The 13,761-nt window shown below is 43.0% G+C and overlaps 1 protein-coding gene across 3 annotated transcripts in view; it reads left to right on the top strand.

Annotated features, from left to right (window-relative positions):
- The window catches only part of LOC110498037 (serine/threonine-protein kinase D3), a 68,632-nt gene that overhangs the window by 52,626 nt on the left and 2,245 nt on the right, over positions 1 to 13,761 (top strand). For all 3 annotated transcript variants that reach the window (XM_021574579.3, XM_021574581.3, XM_036954957.2), the window contains exons 10-16: positions 1,412 to 1,688; positions 3,362 to 3,417; positions 3,762 to 3,834; positions 5,143 to 5,249; positions 11,897 to 12,058; positions 12,739 to 12,837; positions 12,944 to 13,211. In XM_021574579.3, the coding sequence (XP_021430254.2) occupies positions 1,412 to 1,688; positions 3,362 to 3,417; positions 3,762 to 3,834; positions 5,143 to 5,249; positions 11,897 to 12,058; positions 12,739 to 12,837; positions 12,944 to 13,211 (1,042 nt within the window). The remainder of the gene's footprint in view (positions 1 to 1,411; positions 1,689 to 3,361; positions 3,418 to 3,761; positions 3,835 to 5,142; positions 5,250 to 11,896; positions 12,059 to 12,738; positions 12,838 to 12,943; positions 13,212 to 13,761) is intronic.

Below are 13,761 nucleotides of genomic sequence, written 5' to 3'. Positions count from 1 at the left end.
CTAATTGCCAGGCTGTCATCTAATATTATTCTGTTTTAAAGCTCCACTCTCCGAGTGTTACGGCTGTGATGGACACACCCTCCATCTTCCCAGCAGTGAAACAGTGGAGAGGAAACCCCAGTCTTTTATACAGCTGGGATTGAGACGTTCAGGGTGTGTTTAGAGGCAGCTTTATATGGTCGTTTATTATCAACTTGCCACTTAGCATAGCACTCAGGAGACTAATTGAAGACTAGCTGTTCGCCAATGTGTTCTTTCTCATTCTCTCAAATCTCGTCATATGGGTCGTTCTGTTTTATTTGTTGCTAGTGTGTGCTCCATAGATTGAGCCAGTGGTCACATTAGGTTATCTACCGTAGCCTCTGAGTCTCGGGTGTTTTCCCCCACTGTCTCTCTCTCCTTCTCTCTTGTTCTCCTGTCGTGTGGCTGTCCTCTCCTCTCTCTACCTCCATTCATCTGATTAGCGGTGGTGGTTGTGTGTCGATGCATCAGATGACTGCCATTTTCAACATTTGGAAGTCATATAGGCTTCTCTTTTGAAGATGAGACCCCTGTACTTGTGGTTTCCAAAACCCTTTTATGGGGGTAAGGGGCCTTCACTCAGTCTCTAGCTCCCCCGCCCCGCCCCTCTCCCCAACCCCCCGCACCGGGTTTTTGTTGTCTGATAGTCTGTGGAACAGTAGTCACTGTGTCTTGCGTCTCAGTGGCTGGCAGCGCGGCTCGTGCTCAGATGGGGCTCTCGTGTCCTGCCTTGTAATCATGGGGCCTCTTCTCTTCAATGGGCCCAGGTCTGGTTCACGTGGGCCGGCCCTACTAACCACTTCATCTGATACTCTGTGGTGAGCCGCCCTCAGGGGACCCAGAGGAGACGCGGGGGGGGGAGATGGGGGCGAGGCACTGCAGGGGCTTCTATTGGCTAGGGACTTCCTTCTTCTTCTTTGATTTGCATTTGACAGTGAGGCAGGAGGGAAAGAGGACTTTTAAAGTGTGCTCAAACTGCCCCTCGTGCCACTTCTGTAAGGGTCTGTCAGACAGAGGCTGTGCACTAGGCAGGGGCTGTGGATACACTACACTGTGGGAAGGGACTTGGTCTAACTTTGGGTTACTCTTTCTGGTACGCGTGCTAAGCGTTAGAGCATTTTTCAGCGGTTACCTCTGAACTCTGCAAAGGATTTGGTGTCTGCTTACATCTGATCTGACTTTCTGTCTTGCTAGTGATTGATTCAGTGACTTGTCTTTCTCAGTTTGACTGTTCACTAGGCTGTGGTATTTTATCTATCATGTCTATCATGGTTGTATTTGTCTTCTGTGTCTCTCTCTCCCCAATCACTAGCGGTGATGGCATGGCTCTCTTTGTTTGTGTCTGTTATGACCCTGGTGTCTCTCTCCCTCCTTCCCTCATGGCCCACAGGAGATCCCTCTCTCAGAGATCCTGCAGGTGGAACAATCAAGTGACTTTAGCAGCCTAGCCCAGAGCAGCAACCCACACTGCTTTGAAATCATCACCTCCACCATGGTCTACTATGTAGGGGAGAACCACGGAGTCCACTACAACAGCCCCGCTTTGGCAGCTTCAGGCGTGGGCATGGAGGTGGCCCAGGGCTGGGAGAAGGCCATCCGGCAGGCCCTGATGCCTGCCACGCCCCAGCCCAGTGTGACCACCGCAACCGGGCAGAGCAAGGACCACAGTGAGTACAGTACCATTCTCTACTGTTAACATGGAGACATCGCTTTAGGCTACTGATCATGTGTGTATACATTAGTTATTTCTATTGGAAGTTGCATTGGCATATATTTGACATATTGTAGATAATGGCACGAGCACTGGAAAGGTGGTATGAAATTTGGTTATGTGAGCGATGGAAATAGTACTATTTATGCACATAAAATGGCTAATCCCATATTGTGGTCGTTTGGTGGTTTGATTTTTATATGTGTGCAGTGGGTCAAAAGAGTCCCCATTAAATGCTTGAATCCTGAGTTAACGGTCAAGTAAGGTGAGGTGATGTTCTGAAGTGAGTAAGCAGTCAGTCTTGTTTTGAGAACTACAATGGCATTTGACATTTAGCAGACACTCTTATCCAGAGAGATTTACAGTAGTGAGTACATCATTTTTTTTGTAGCTGGTCCCCCGTGGGATTTGAACCCACAACCCTGGCATTACAAGCGCCATTCTCCACCAACTGAGCCACAAGGGAACATCACCAGAAATGACTACTTATAGACACAGCAGAGCCTTGAATTGAGAAGCCATGGTTTACCTCTTCCCTGCTATGATGATGGATGTTAATGAATTTGATTATAATAATTATGATGATCTTAGGGGCTATAGAGTCAAGGTGGCACATTCAACCTGTTGCTCACCTGTGGGCACATGGCGCGACACCTGAAACCTGACATAGATTCAGGGGATTATATGTGTGTGTTAAAATGCACCTTCCTCTTCCATCACATCCAATACAGTAATGCACCTTAATCTAATAATGAAGATGGCCCGAATCAGATTAGTGGTATTTTTTTACCTTTAGGTTATTAAATAAACACACTTGTGGTTCAGTGCCCACAATCACCAGGGCAGGTTTTAATCGTTTTAAAGTGGAGATGAGATGAGGTCTAAATAACCCCTGGAGGTCATTTAGCTGGCCATGAATTGTGGTGTAAATCAGATAGATGGTGAGGGTGATAATGCCAAACAGATGAGGCCCACCATTTTATTACCCATCGCTATCCAACCACTCTGAAATAACAAGCTGCAGAGACTCAGCCTCGTGCCCAATAGTGCTATACTATGCTTCTTACTCAATGACAAATACAGGAGGACACACATTGTTGATCATAAGATTATTTTTCATTCATTTTATTTAACCTTTATTTAACTAGGCAAGTCCTTTAAGAACAAATTCTTATTTGCAATGACGGCCTACACTGGCCAAACTCGGATGACGCTGTGCATCACCCTATGGTACTCCCAATCACAGCCGGTTGTGATACAGCCTTGATTCAAACCAGGGTGTCTGTAGTGACGCCTCAAGCACTGAGATGCAGTGCCTTAGACCGCTGCTCCACTGTGTGGTAAAACATGACTTTGAAACCCCATGACTGAATATTGGCCTCAGGGAGGCTCCCATAACACTTACTATGAAATGCAACTCATAGCTATGCCGTTCAATAACACATATCTTTCCTAATCAATTTGAAAGGGTCATTATTGTATCTGCTGTGTGTAGTCCAAGCAGCTGTGATAGGCTTTAAGGACGTGAAAACGTGAGAAATGTATCTCTGTTTTTGATAAGTTAGGGATACATTGAGTACTTTCTGCATTTGTACTGTTTATAGTGAAAACTTGTGTTTCCTCCACCAGAACAGGAGTTGTCTGTCAGCATATCTGTGTCGAACTGCCAGATAAAGGAGAATGTGGTGAGTATGGTAACTTTTACGGACAATCTTGCACAATTTCTCTGTATGTGCGTGTGTGCAGTCCAACATTTTCCTCTTTTACTTCTGCATTCTTCATTGACCATTAAACATTGCATGTATATAAAATATATATATATTTAAAAAGACATTAAGGAAGTCACAGATGCCCTTGTTATGGGAAATGGTGATATTCGTGTGTGCTATACTTCTGCATTGAGTGAAAGTGACCCATTTGGCATCTGATATAGCAGTGTAAACATATAGCTGTGTATTAGCACTAGTATTACCCTTTACTAATAGATGTAATAAACTTTACTATTACTAAAGCGTTTTCCACTCTGTAGGATATCAGCTCTGTGTACCAGATCTTCTCTGACGAGGTTCTAGGATCTGGTCAGTTTGGGATTGTGTATGGAGGTATGTGCCTGGATATCCATGTTTTGATTAATTGTATTCTCTCAACCCAAACATATCTATCTTTATGATACTATATATACACTACATGACCAGAAGTATGTGGACACCTGCTCGTCGAACATCTCATTCCAAAATCATGGCCATTAATATGGAGTTAGTCCCCCTTTGCTGCTATAACAGCCTCCACTGTTCTGGGAAGGCTATCCATTAAATGTTGGAACATTGCATTTGGGACATGCATCCATTCAGCCACAAGAGCATTGGTGAGGTCAGGCACTGATGTTGGGCGATTAGGCCTGGCTGACAGTCTGCGTTCCAATTCACCGCAAAGGTGTTCGATGGGGTTGAGATCAGGGCTCTGTGCAGGCCAGTCAAGTTCTTCCACACCGATCTCAACCAACTATTTCTGTATGGACCTCGATTTGTTCACGGAGGCATTGTCATGCTGAAACAAGAAAGGAACTTCCAAAAACATTTGCCACAAAGTTGGAAGCATAGAAAAGTCTACAATGTCATTGTATGCTGTAGCGTTAAGATTTCCCTTCACTGGAACTAAGTGGGCTAACCCGAATCATGAAAAACAGCCCTAGACCATTATCCCTCTTCTATCAAACTTTACAGTTGGCACTATGCATTCGGGCAGGTAGCGTTCTCCTGGCATCCGCCAAACCCAGATTCGTCCGTTGGACTGCCAGATGGTGAACCGTGATTCATCACTCCAGAGAGCGTGTTTCCACTGCTCCAGAGTCCAATGGCGGTGAGCTTTACACCACTCCAGCTGACACTTAGCATTGCACATGGTGATCTTAGGCTTGCGCTCAGCCATGGAAACCCATTTCATGAAGCTCCTGACAAACAGTTATTGTGCTGACGTTGCTTCCAGAGGCAGTTTGGAACTCAGTAATGAGTGTTGCAACTGAAGACAGACGATTTGTACGTGCTTCAGCACTCGGCGGTCCTGTTCTGTGAGCTTGTGTGGCCTACCACTTTGTTGATGAGCCGTTGTTGCTCCTAGATGTTTCCACTTCATAATAACAGCACTTACAGTTGACAGAGGCAGCTCTCGCAGGGCAGAAATTTGACCAACTGATTTGTTGAACACTTGGCATCCTATGATGGTGCCACGTTTAAAGTCACTGAGCTGTTCAGTAATGCCATTTTATTGACAGTGTTTGTCTAAGGAGATTTTTACATGGCTGTGTGCTTGATTATTTTTACACCTGTCAACAACGGGTGTCCAAATACTTTTTAAAATATATATATATAGTGTATGTACACTGTTACATACTTATTTATTTCTGTTGGCAGGGAAACACAGAAAGACTGGAAGAGATGTTGCCATCAAGGTGATTGACAAAATGAGGTTCCCTACCAAGCAGGAGAGCCAACTGAGGAATGAAGTGGCCATTCTCCAGGTAACACATAGAACATGTTGTAACAGTCAGATGTATTATAGCCCGAATGTAGTAGGGATTGATTGAAGCTACCGAGAACCACATACCGGATTTTTAACACAGTCGTTAGCAAAATAAAATGTCTTGCCCAAGCCTAGCTCAATATCTAGGCGTCTGATTACAGCGTCCATAAAGAGAACATTAGACTTGACACCTTTCGGACTGAATGCGTTTGTATGGCAAAAGTTGTAATTAAATGTACAATTTATCGCTCCCACAATCCAATATTGAACCAACGATATGCTACCTTTCTGTAGCATTTCTGACACTGCTAATATATTTTCAGAATCTCAGATTTCTAAAACCGGGACCAGCAACTCGGTTGCTGCGCAGCAGCTAGCTAGCGAACACCAGTCAGATGAGAAGCAAGCTACAAGCAAAGGAAGCTAGCTAGCTAGGTATATTTAAACTAAATCAGACCACAAATAAGTAAGCTAGCAAAAGTCCCCGCTGCTATAGCCTGTTAGCTAGCCAACTAGCCAGTAGCTACAGGTACACGCCAACGAGACTATAACATAGCTTTATAGATCGTAGACTATAACGCAATGTTGATAATATATCATAGCTAGCTACATTCTTCCATAAAGCAAAGCTGGCTAGCTAAGTAAAGTTTGTCAAGATCAAACTTTTTGAACTTTTGGAAACGCTGCTAACTGGGAAACTGCCACGCTACTCAGGCATGTAGCGCATCGGCTGTGCATTGTAGTAAGTGAACACAATTAGCTAGATCAACACACGAGACCGAGACGTCGCTGTTAGAGCATCCAGAACAAACTCAAGCTCTTACCTTATGATGCATTAATTCAGTACACTGCCTCCTTTGTCATCGATCAAATTTTCTTCATGCCATAATCAAAATTTGCGCTGACTGATCATCAGTGTCAAGTTACTTCTCAGTATGCTACCAAAAATTTGAACAAAGTAAGCAAATTTACGTTTAAAATATGTATTTTTCAGACATTGAAGTTATTGAAGGGTAATTTTAGGTTCTAAATGAACGGTGAATATATGTATTTTTAGGAACTTTAAAAGATGTACAGTACCATTCAAAAGTTTTGACACACCTACTCATTCGGGTGTTTTTATTTTTACTATTTTCTACATTGTAGAATAATAGTGAAGACATCAAAACTATGAAATAACACACATGGAATCATTCTTCACAAAATAACACATGGATTCTTCAAAGTAGCCACCCTTTGCCTTGATGACAGCTTTGCACACTCTTGGCATTCTCTCAACCAGCTTCATGAGGAATGCTCTTCCAACAGTCTTGAAGGAGTTCTCACATGTGTTATTGGCAGTCACAGAGAGACAACTTGATTCTATGTTTAGCGGAGATCTTCTGTTTATAAAGTGAAGCGGAAGAGCAACAAAGCATGTAAAGACCCTGTAATTAAGCTGTTCTATAAGTGGTCTGAGGCAGTCGGTAAATAACAAGTGTTTTCAAGTGCAACTGTAGTAATGGTGGTTTTGGGAAACAGCTCGGTGATTTAACGATGTGTCTACGAAGGTTCTAACGATGAAGTTAGCCTTAAGATGCTTTTGGGAAACTGGGCCCTATTAAAATAATATATACAGTTGAAGTTGGAAGTTTACATACACCTTAGCCGAATACATTTAAACTCAGTTTTTCACAATTCCTGACATTTAATCCTAGTAAAAATTCCCCGTCTTATGTCAGTTAGGATCACCACTTTATTTTAAGAATGTGAAATGTCAGAATAATAATAGAGAGAATGATTTCTTTCAGCTTTTATTTCTTTCATCACATTACCAGTGTGTCAGAAGTTCACATACACTCAATTAGTATTTGGTAGCATTGACTTTAAATTATTTAACTTAGGTCAAAGTTTTCAGGTAGCCTTCCAAAAGCTTCCCACAATAAATTGTGGGAAGCTCAGTTCTGCTCACAAATTTTCAATAGGATTGAGGTCAGGGCTTTTTGATTGCTACTCCAATACCTTGACTTTGTTGTCCTTAAGCCATTTTGCCACAACTTTGGAAGTGTGGTTGGGGTCATTGTCCATTTGGAAGACGCATTTGCGACCAAGCTTTAACTTCCTGACTGATGTCTTGAGATGTTGCTTCAATATATCCACATCATTTTGATGCCATCTATTTTGTGAAGTGCACCAGTCCCTCCTGCAGCAAAGCACCCCCACAACATGATGCTGCCACCCCCATGCTTCACAGTTGGGACAGTGTTCTAAGGCTTGCAAGCCTCCCTCTTTTTCCTCCAAACATAACGATGGTCATTATGGCCAAACAGTTCTATTTTTGTTTCATCAGACCAGAGGACATTTCTCCAAAAAGTACGATCTTTGTCCCCATGTGCAGTTGCAAACCGTAGTCTGGCTTTTTTATGTCGGTTTTGGAGCCGTGTCTTCTTCCTTGCTCCAAAGGCCTTTCAGGTTATGTCGATATAGGACTCGTTTTACTGTGGATATAGATACTTTTGTACCTGTTTTCTCCAGCATCTTCACAAGGTCCTTTGCTGCTGTTCTGGGATTGCACTTTTCACACCAAAGTACGTTCATCTCTAGGAGACAGAGCGCGTCTCCTTCCTGAGCGGTTTGACGGCTGCGTGGTCCCATGGTGTTTATACTTGCGTACTATTGTTTGTACAGATGAACGTGGTACCTTCAGGCGTTTGTAAATTGCTCCCAAGGATGAACCAGACTTGTGGAGGTCCACAAGGTCTTGGCTGATTTCTTCTGATTTTCCCATGCAAAGACGCACTGAGTTTGAAGGTAGGCCTTGAAATACATCCACAGGTATACCTCCAATTGACAGCACAATGCCACAGATGGCTCAAGTTTTGAGGGAGCATACAATTGGCATGCTGACTGCAGGAATGCCCACCAGAGCTGTTACCAGATAATTTCATAATTTCTCTCTCATAAGTTGATTCCAATGTCGTTTTAGAGAGTATGGCAGCACTTCCAACCAGCCTCACAGATGCAGACCACGTGTAACCACACCTGCCCAGGACCTCCACATCCTGCTTCTTTACCTGCGGGATTGTCTGAGGTGGTGCTGAGGAGTATTTCTGTCTGTAATCAAGCCATTTTGTGGGGAAAACTTCAATCTGATTGGCCCACCCATGGCTGCGTCCTTGCCCAGTCATTTGAAATCCATAGATAAGGTTCTAATTCATTTATTTCAATTGACTGATTTCCTTATATACAGTGCCTTCGGAAAGTATTCAGGCCACTTGATTTTTTCCAAATTTTGTTACGTTACAGCCTTATTCTAAAAGAGATTAAATAAAACAATTTCCTCAGAAATCTACACACAATACCCCATAATGACAAATCAAAAACAGGTTTTAATTTTTTTTAGCAAATTTATAAAAAAAATATAAAAAGCATACCTTATTTACATAAATATACATACATTTTGCTATGAGGCTCGAAATTCAGCTTAGGTGGATCCTGTTTTCATTGATCATCCTTGAGATGTTTATACAACTTTTTATACAACTTTTTTTTTTTTTTCACCTGTGGTAAATTCAATTGAGTAGACATGATTTGGAAAGGCTCACACCTGTCTATAAAAGGTCCCACAGTTGACAGTGCATGTCAGAGCAAAAACTAAGCAGTGAGGTCAAAGGAATTGTCCGTAGAGCTCCGATACAGGATTGTGTTGACACAGATCTGGGGAAGGGTACCAAAACATTTTTGCAGCATTGGTGGTCCCCAAGAACAGAGTAGCTTCCATCATTTTTAAATATAAGAGGTTTGGAACCACAAAGACTCTTCCTAGAGCTGGCCGCCTGACCAAACTGAGTAATCGGGGAAGAAGGGCCTTGGTCAGGGAGGTGAGCTCTAGAGTTCCTCTGTGGAGATGGGAGAACCTTCCAGGACAACCATATCTGCAGCACTCCACCAATTGGGCCTTTATGGTAGAGTGGCCAGATGGAAGCACACGACAGTCCACTTGGAGTTTTCCAAAAGGCACCTAAAGACTCTCAGACCATGAGAAACAAGATTCTCTGGTCTGATGAAACCAAGATTGAACTCTTGGGCCCGAAGTAGCCACGCTTTTCCTTGATTTGTAGCTTTGCAAATTCTTGGCATTCTCTCAACCAGCTTCACCTGGAATGCTTTTCCAACAGTCTCGAAGGAGTTCCCACAAATGCTGAGCACTTGTTGGCTGCTTTTCCTTCACTCTGCGGTCCAACTCATCCCAAACCGTCTCAATTGGGTTGAGGTCGGGTGATTGTGGAAGCCAGGTCATCTGATGCAGCACTCCATCATTCTCCTTGGTCAAATAGCCCTTACACAATCTGGAGGTGTGTTTTAGGTCATTGTCCTGTTGAAAAAGAAATGATAGTCCCACTAAGCGCAAACCAGATGGGATAGCGTATCGCTGCGGAATGCTGTGGTAGTCATGCTGGTTAAGTGTGCCTTGAGTTCTAAATAAATCACAGACAGTGTCACCAGCATCCCCTCACCATCACACCACCGCCTCCATGCTTCACGGTGGGAACCACACATGTGGAGATCATCCGTTCACCTACTCTGCTTCTCACGAAGACACTGCGGTTGGAACCAAAAATCTCAAAGGACAGATTTCCACCAGTCTAATGTCCATTGCTTGTGTTTCTTTGCCCAAGCAAGTGTCTTCTTCTTATTGGTGTCCTTTAGAAGTGGTTTCTTTGCAGCAATTTGACCACGAAGGCCTGATTCACGCAGTCTCCTTTGAACAGTTGATGTTGAGATGTCAGTTACTTGAACTCCGTGAAGCATTTATTTGGGCTGCAATCTGAGGTGCAGTTAACTCTAACTTATCCTCTGCAGCAGAGGTAACTCTGGGTCTTCCTTTCCTGTGGTGGTCCTCATGAGAGCCAGTTTCATCACAGCAGAGGTAACTCTGGGTCTTCCTTTCCTGTGGTGGTCCTCATGAGAGCCAGTTTCATCATGGCGCTTGGCGTTTTTTGCGACTGAACTTGAAGAAACTTGAAATGTTCGATATTGACTGACCTTCATGTCTTAAAGTAATGGACTGTTGCTTCTCTTTGCTTATTTGAGCTGTTCTTGCCATAATGTGGACTTGGTCTTTTACCAAATAGGGCTATCTTCTGTATACCAACCCTACCTTGTCACCACACAACTGATTGGCTCAAATGCATTAAGGAAAGAAATTCCACAAATGGACTTTTAACAAGGCAGTTAATTGAAATGCATTCCAGGTGACTATCTCATGAAATTGGTTGAGAGAATGTCAAGAGTGTGCAAAGCTGTCATCAAGTGAAAGGGTGGCTACTTTGAAGAACCTCAAATATAAAATATACTTTGATTTGTTTAACACTTTTTTGGTTACTACATGATTCCATCATTTTGATGTCTACACTATTATTCTACAATGTGGAAAATGGTAAAAAAAATAAGAAAAACACTGTAATGAGTTGGTGTGTCTATCTTTTTTTTTGACTGGTACTGTATGTGGACACCCCTTCAAATTAGTGGATTCTGCTATTTCAACCACACCTGTTGCTGACAGTTGTATAAAATCAAGCACACAGCCATGCAATCTCCATAGACAAACATTGGCATTGGAATGGCCTTACTGTGGAGCTCAGTGATAGCATGCTACCTTTCCAATAAGTCAGTTAATCTAATTTCTTCCCTGCTAAAGCTGCTTTGTTATTATTGGGTATAGTGTGTAGATTGATGAAGGGGGGAAAATTATTTTATCAACTTTAGAATAAGGCTGTAATGTAACAAAATGTGGAAAAAGTCAAGGGGTCTGAATACTTTCCGAATGCACTGTATCTCATTGGGCTGTATGTATATTTAGAAATTGGCCTATTGTAAAAGTGTATTATTGTAGCGTCACCATCTTTATTGCAAAAAATAAATAGAAATACATACAACTTTAAGGTACGTAGTCATTTGACAGAGGCAATAACCTGCTCATTGATCAGCACGGCAATTGATAAAACTGAACCATGTTTGCAGAACAAGTGTTTCTGAGCTTATGTAAATATTACACAGGTAAGCTAACGGTTACAGAAATCAGGAATGCAAACAGGCTCTATAGACCTCTATATATGAGTGACTGTGCTCAACACACAACAACTGTTGTGATAAAATAAAGGTTTAAGGAAATACAGGCAGGCATCACATTACTACAAGCATAATAACTTGCTCAAAGTATGCTTTCATATCATTTTAAAACGATTGAAAAGTCCGCGGACTGGGATTAGTACGGTGTTTGAAGAATCCAATACTTTAAATTGTATGTGGCACAAATCACATTATTGTGGGAGCACCTCCTCTAAGAGTATGAATTAGGCTGTTTGAGAAGGTTTGAATCCTAAGCAACCTTCCTACACATAGTTTGAAGTACAATAGACCAACGTAACTACTGTAGTAGGTCAAAGCTGTGTGCTGGAAAACCTTGGTAGAGCATTGGTGAAGAAGGCATTGTGGTGCTCATGTGTATTTGCTTGCTTTTTCGGCTTCAGACAAATCCCTACTTCTCACTTAACACTGTTTATTGTTTTTAATGCAGTAGTCATTCTTGCTGAGTTTCGAACGGTGACACTGAAATATGGCACAGGATAGAATGTTGACTCTGAGGTTTGCTCCCTCGTTTAGAACCTTCACCATCCTGGCATCGTCAACCTGGAGTGTATGTTCGAGACGCCAGAGAGGGTGTTTGTTGTCATGGAGAAGCTCCATGGAGACATGTTGGAGATGATCCTGTCCAGTGAGAAGAGCAAGCTCCCAGAACGCATCACCAAGTTCCTGGTCACACAGGTCTGTCTCTTTCTCCCATTCTTGCTTGCTCTACTTTTCTCTTATCTCATCTCTAACTCCCCCTCTATCTCTCTGTCCTTGCTCACTTTCTTTCTCCCTCTTTTCCTCCCTCTCCCTTTCTCTATATAATCTGTAGTAGACTCAACCCCGGGCCTATTTATTCTTGCGGTGTGTGGGTATGGGGGGGATTGTTTACGGGGACCGCTGGTCTGGATGGCATCATCGCCGTATCCCTCCCGGTGGATTACAGCCTGCGGTGGCATAGTGGTGCGCGTCTCTGCTCTGGTCTGTGGGCTAATTAGAAGAGAGGGGCCCCGGGGCCAAACACGAGCTGGTCCATTAGGCATGGCTCTGATGTGGTTTATCAGGACTTTGTCAAAGTCAGGAGTCGGGCAGCAGTGTGGAGTGTTTAGATGACCTCAGCTACATGCTTGCAGCGGTAGCAACTACAGTTTATGCTTACACCACAGCAGAGATGAGATCATGTCTCCATATGGAACCTAAGAAAGTGACCAACCTAGAAATAGCTTAGTTAACTACTAAAATACTAATGCAACTCCCGTTATTTATACATTATATTTTTTGAGTGAGCCCATAAGGTTGTATGAATAGGTCATTGTGTGGTATGAAGTGGTTTGATATAGCTAACCCCATGGGCTTTGGGCTATGTTCTGTAACAGATCCTGGTGGCTTTGAGACATCTGCATTTCAAGAATATCGTCCACTGTGACCTGAAGCCTGAGAATGTGCTGCTGGCCTCAGCAGAACCCTTCCCTCAGGTAACAACCAGTAATCTTTCTAGTAAAATATTTATTGTATGTGTATAAAATGTGTGGAGGAGACAATGTAGCATTCTCATGTGTGTGTTTGTTTTTGTCCTTGCAGGTTAAACTGTGTGACTTTGGCTTTGCGCGTATCATTGGTGAGAAGTCGTTCAGGCGTTCGGTGGTGGGTACCCCAGCCTACCTGGCCCCAGAGGTGCTGCGTAGTAAGGGCTACAACCGCTCCTTGGACATGTGGTCAGTGGGGGTCATCATTTACGTCAGCCTTAGTGGCACCTTCCCCTTCAACGAGGACGAGGACATTAACGATCAGATCCAGAACGCTGCCTTCATGTACCCACCCCAGCCATGGAAGGAGATCTCTGCAGAAGGTAGGAAGGAAGGAAGGCAGGCTGTTTAATAATATTTAAATGCATGAATGCTAAGTGACGACACACATCTCTGTAAAGTGTGTAATGTAACTACAGATGTAATTTGATCACCCTGATGCAGGAGAACTTTCCTGCAATGCATGAAATGTAAAACTAGTAGTGTATTTGAGGTTTAAAAAGGCTTCTAGAGTTTGTATTTTCCACTTTGACATTTCTGACCTGATTTTCCCTTACAAAAAATGTATCAACCACTATAAAAATGTCCATTAATTATAATCCACATAATAATTCACATTTCCTGTTGTAGGACAAGGGTTTTGCAAACTCGGTCCTGCCCCCCCCCCCCCCCCCCCACCAAGTTGAACTATGATTTCTAATATACAGTAGTGTAGGCCTATGTGGGGGATATTTAGATGGGGCTGCAGGGAGATTTGTCAGTGAATCATGTAAACCACACAGGTCAAAGAGCCACAGGGTCTGAAACCCACGCTGGTAGATCCAGACGTGTGGGTAGAGAGACAGCAGTGATGTTGCATGTCTACCTCAATTC

The sequence above is a fragment of the Oncorhynchus mykiss genome, chromosome 19 (genome assembly GCF_057628025.1).
Source record: "Oncorhynchus mykiss isolate SJ-2025 chromosome 19, ASM5762802v1, whole genome shotgun sequence".
In the NCBI taxonomy this organism is placed as follows: Eukaryota; Metazoa; Chordata; class Actinopteri; order Salmoniformes; family Salmonidae; genus Oncorhynchus; species Oncorhynchus mykiss.
Note: the sequence above shows the minus strand (reverse complement) of the source record. Positions and strands in the feature narration are given on the sequence as shown.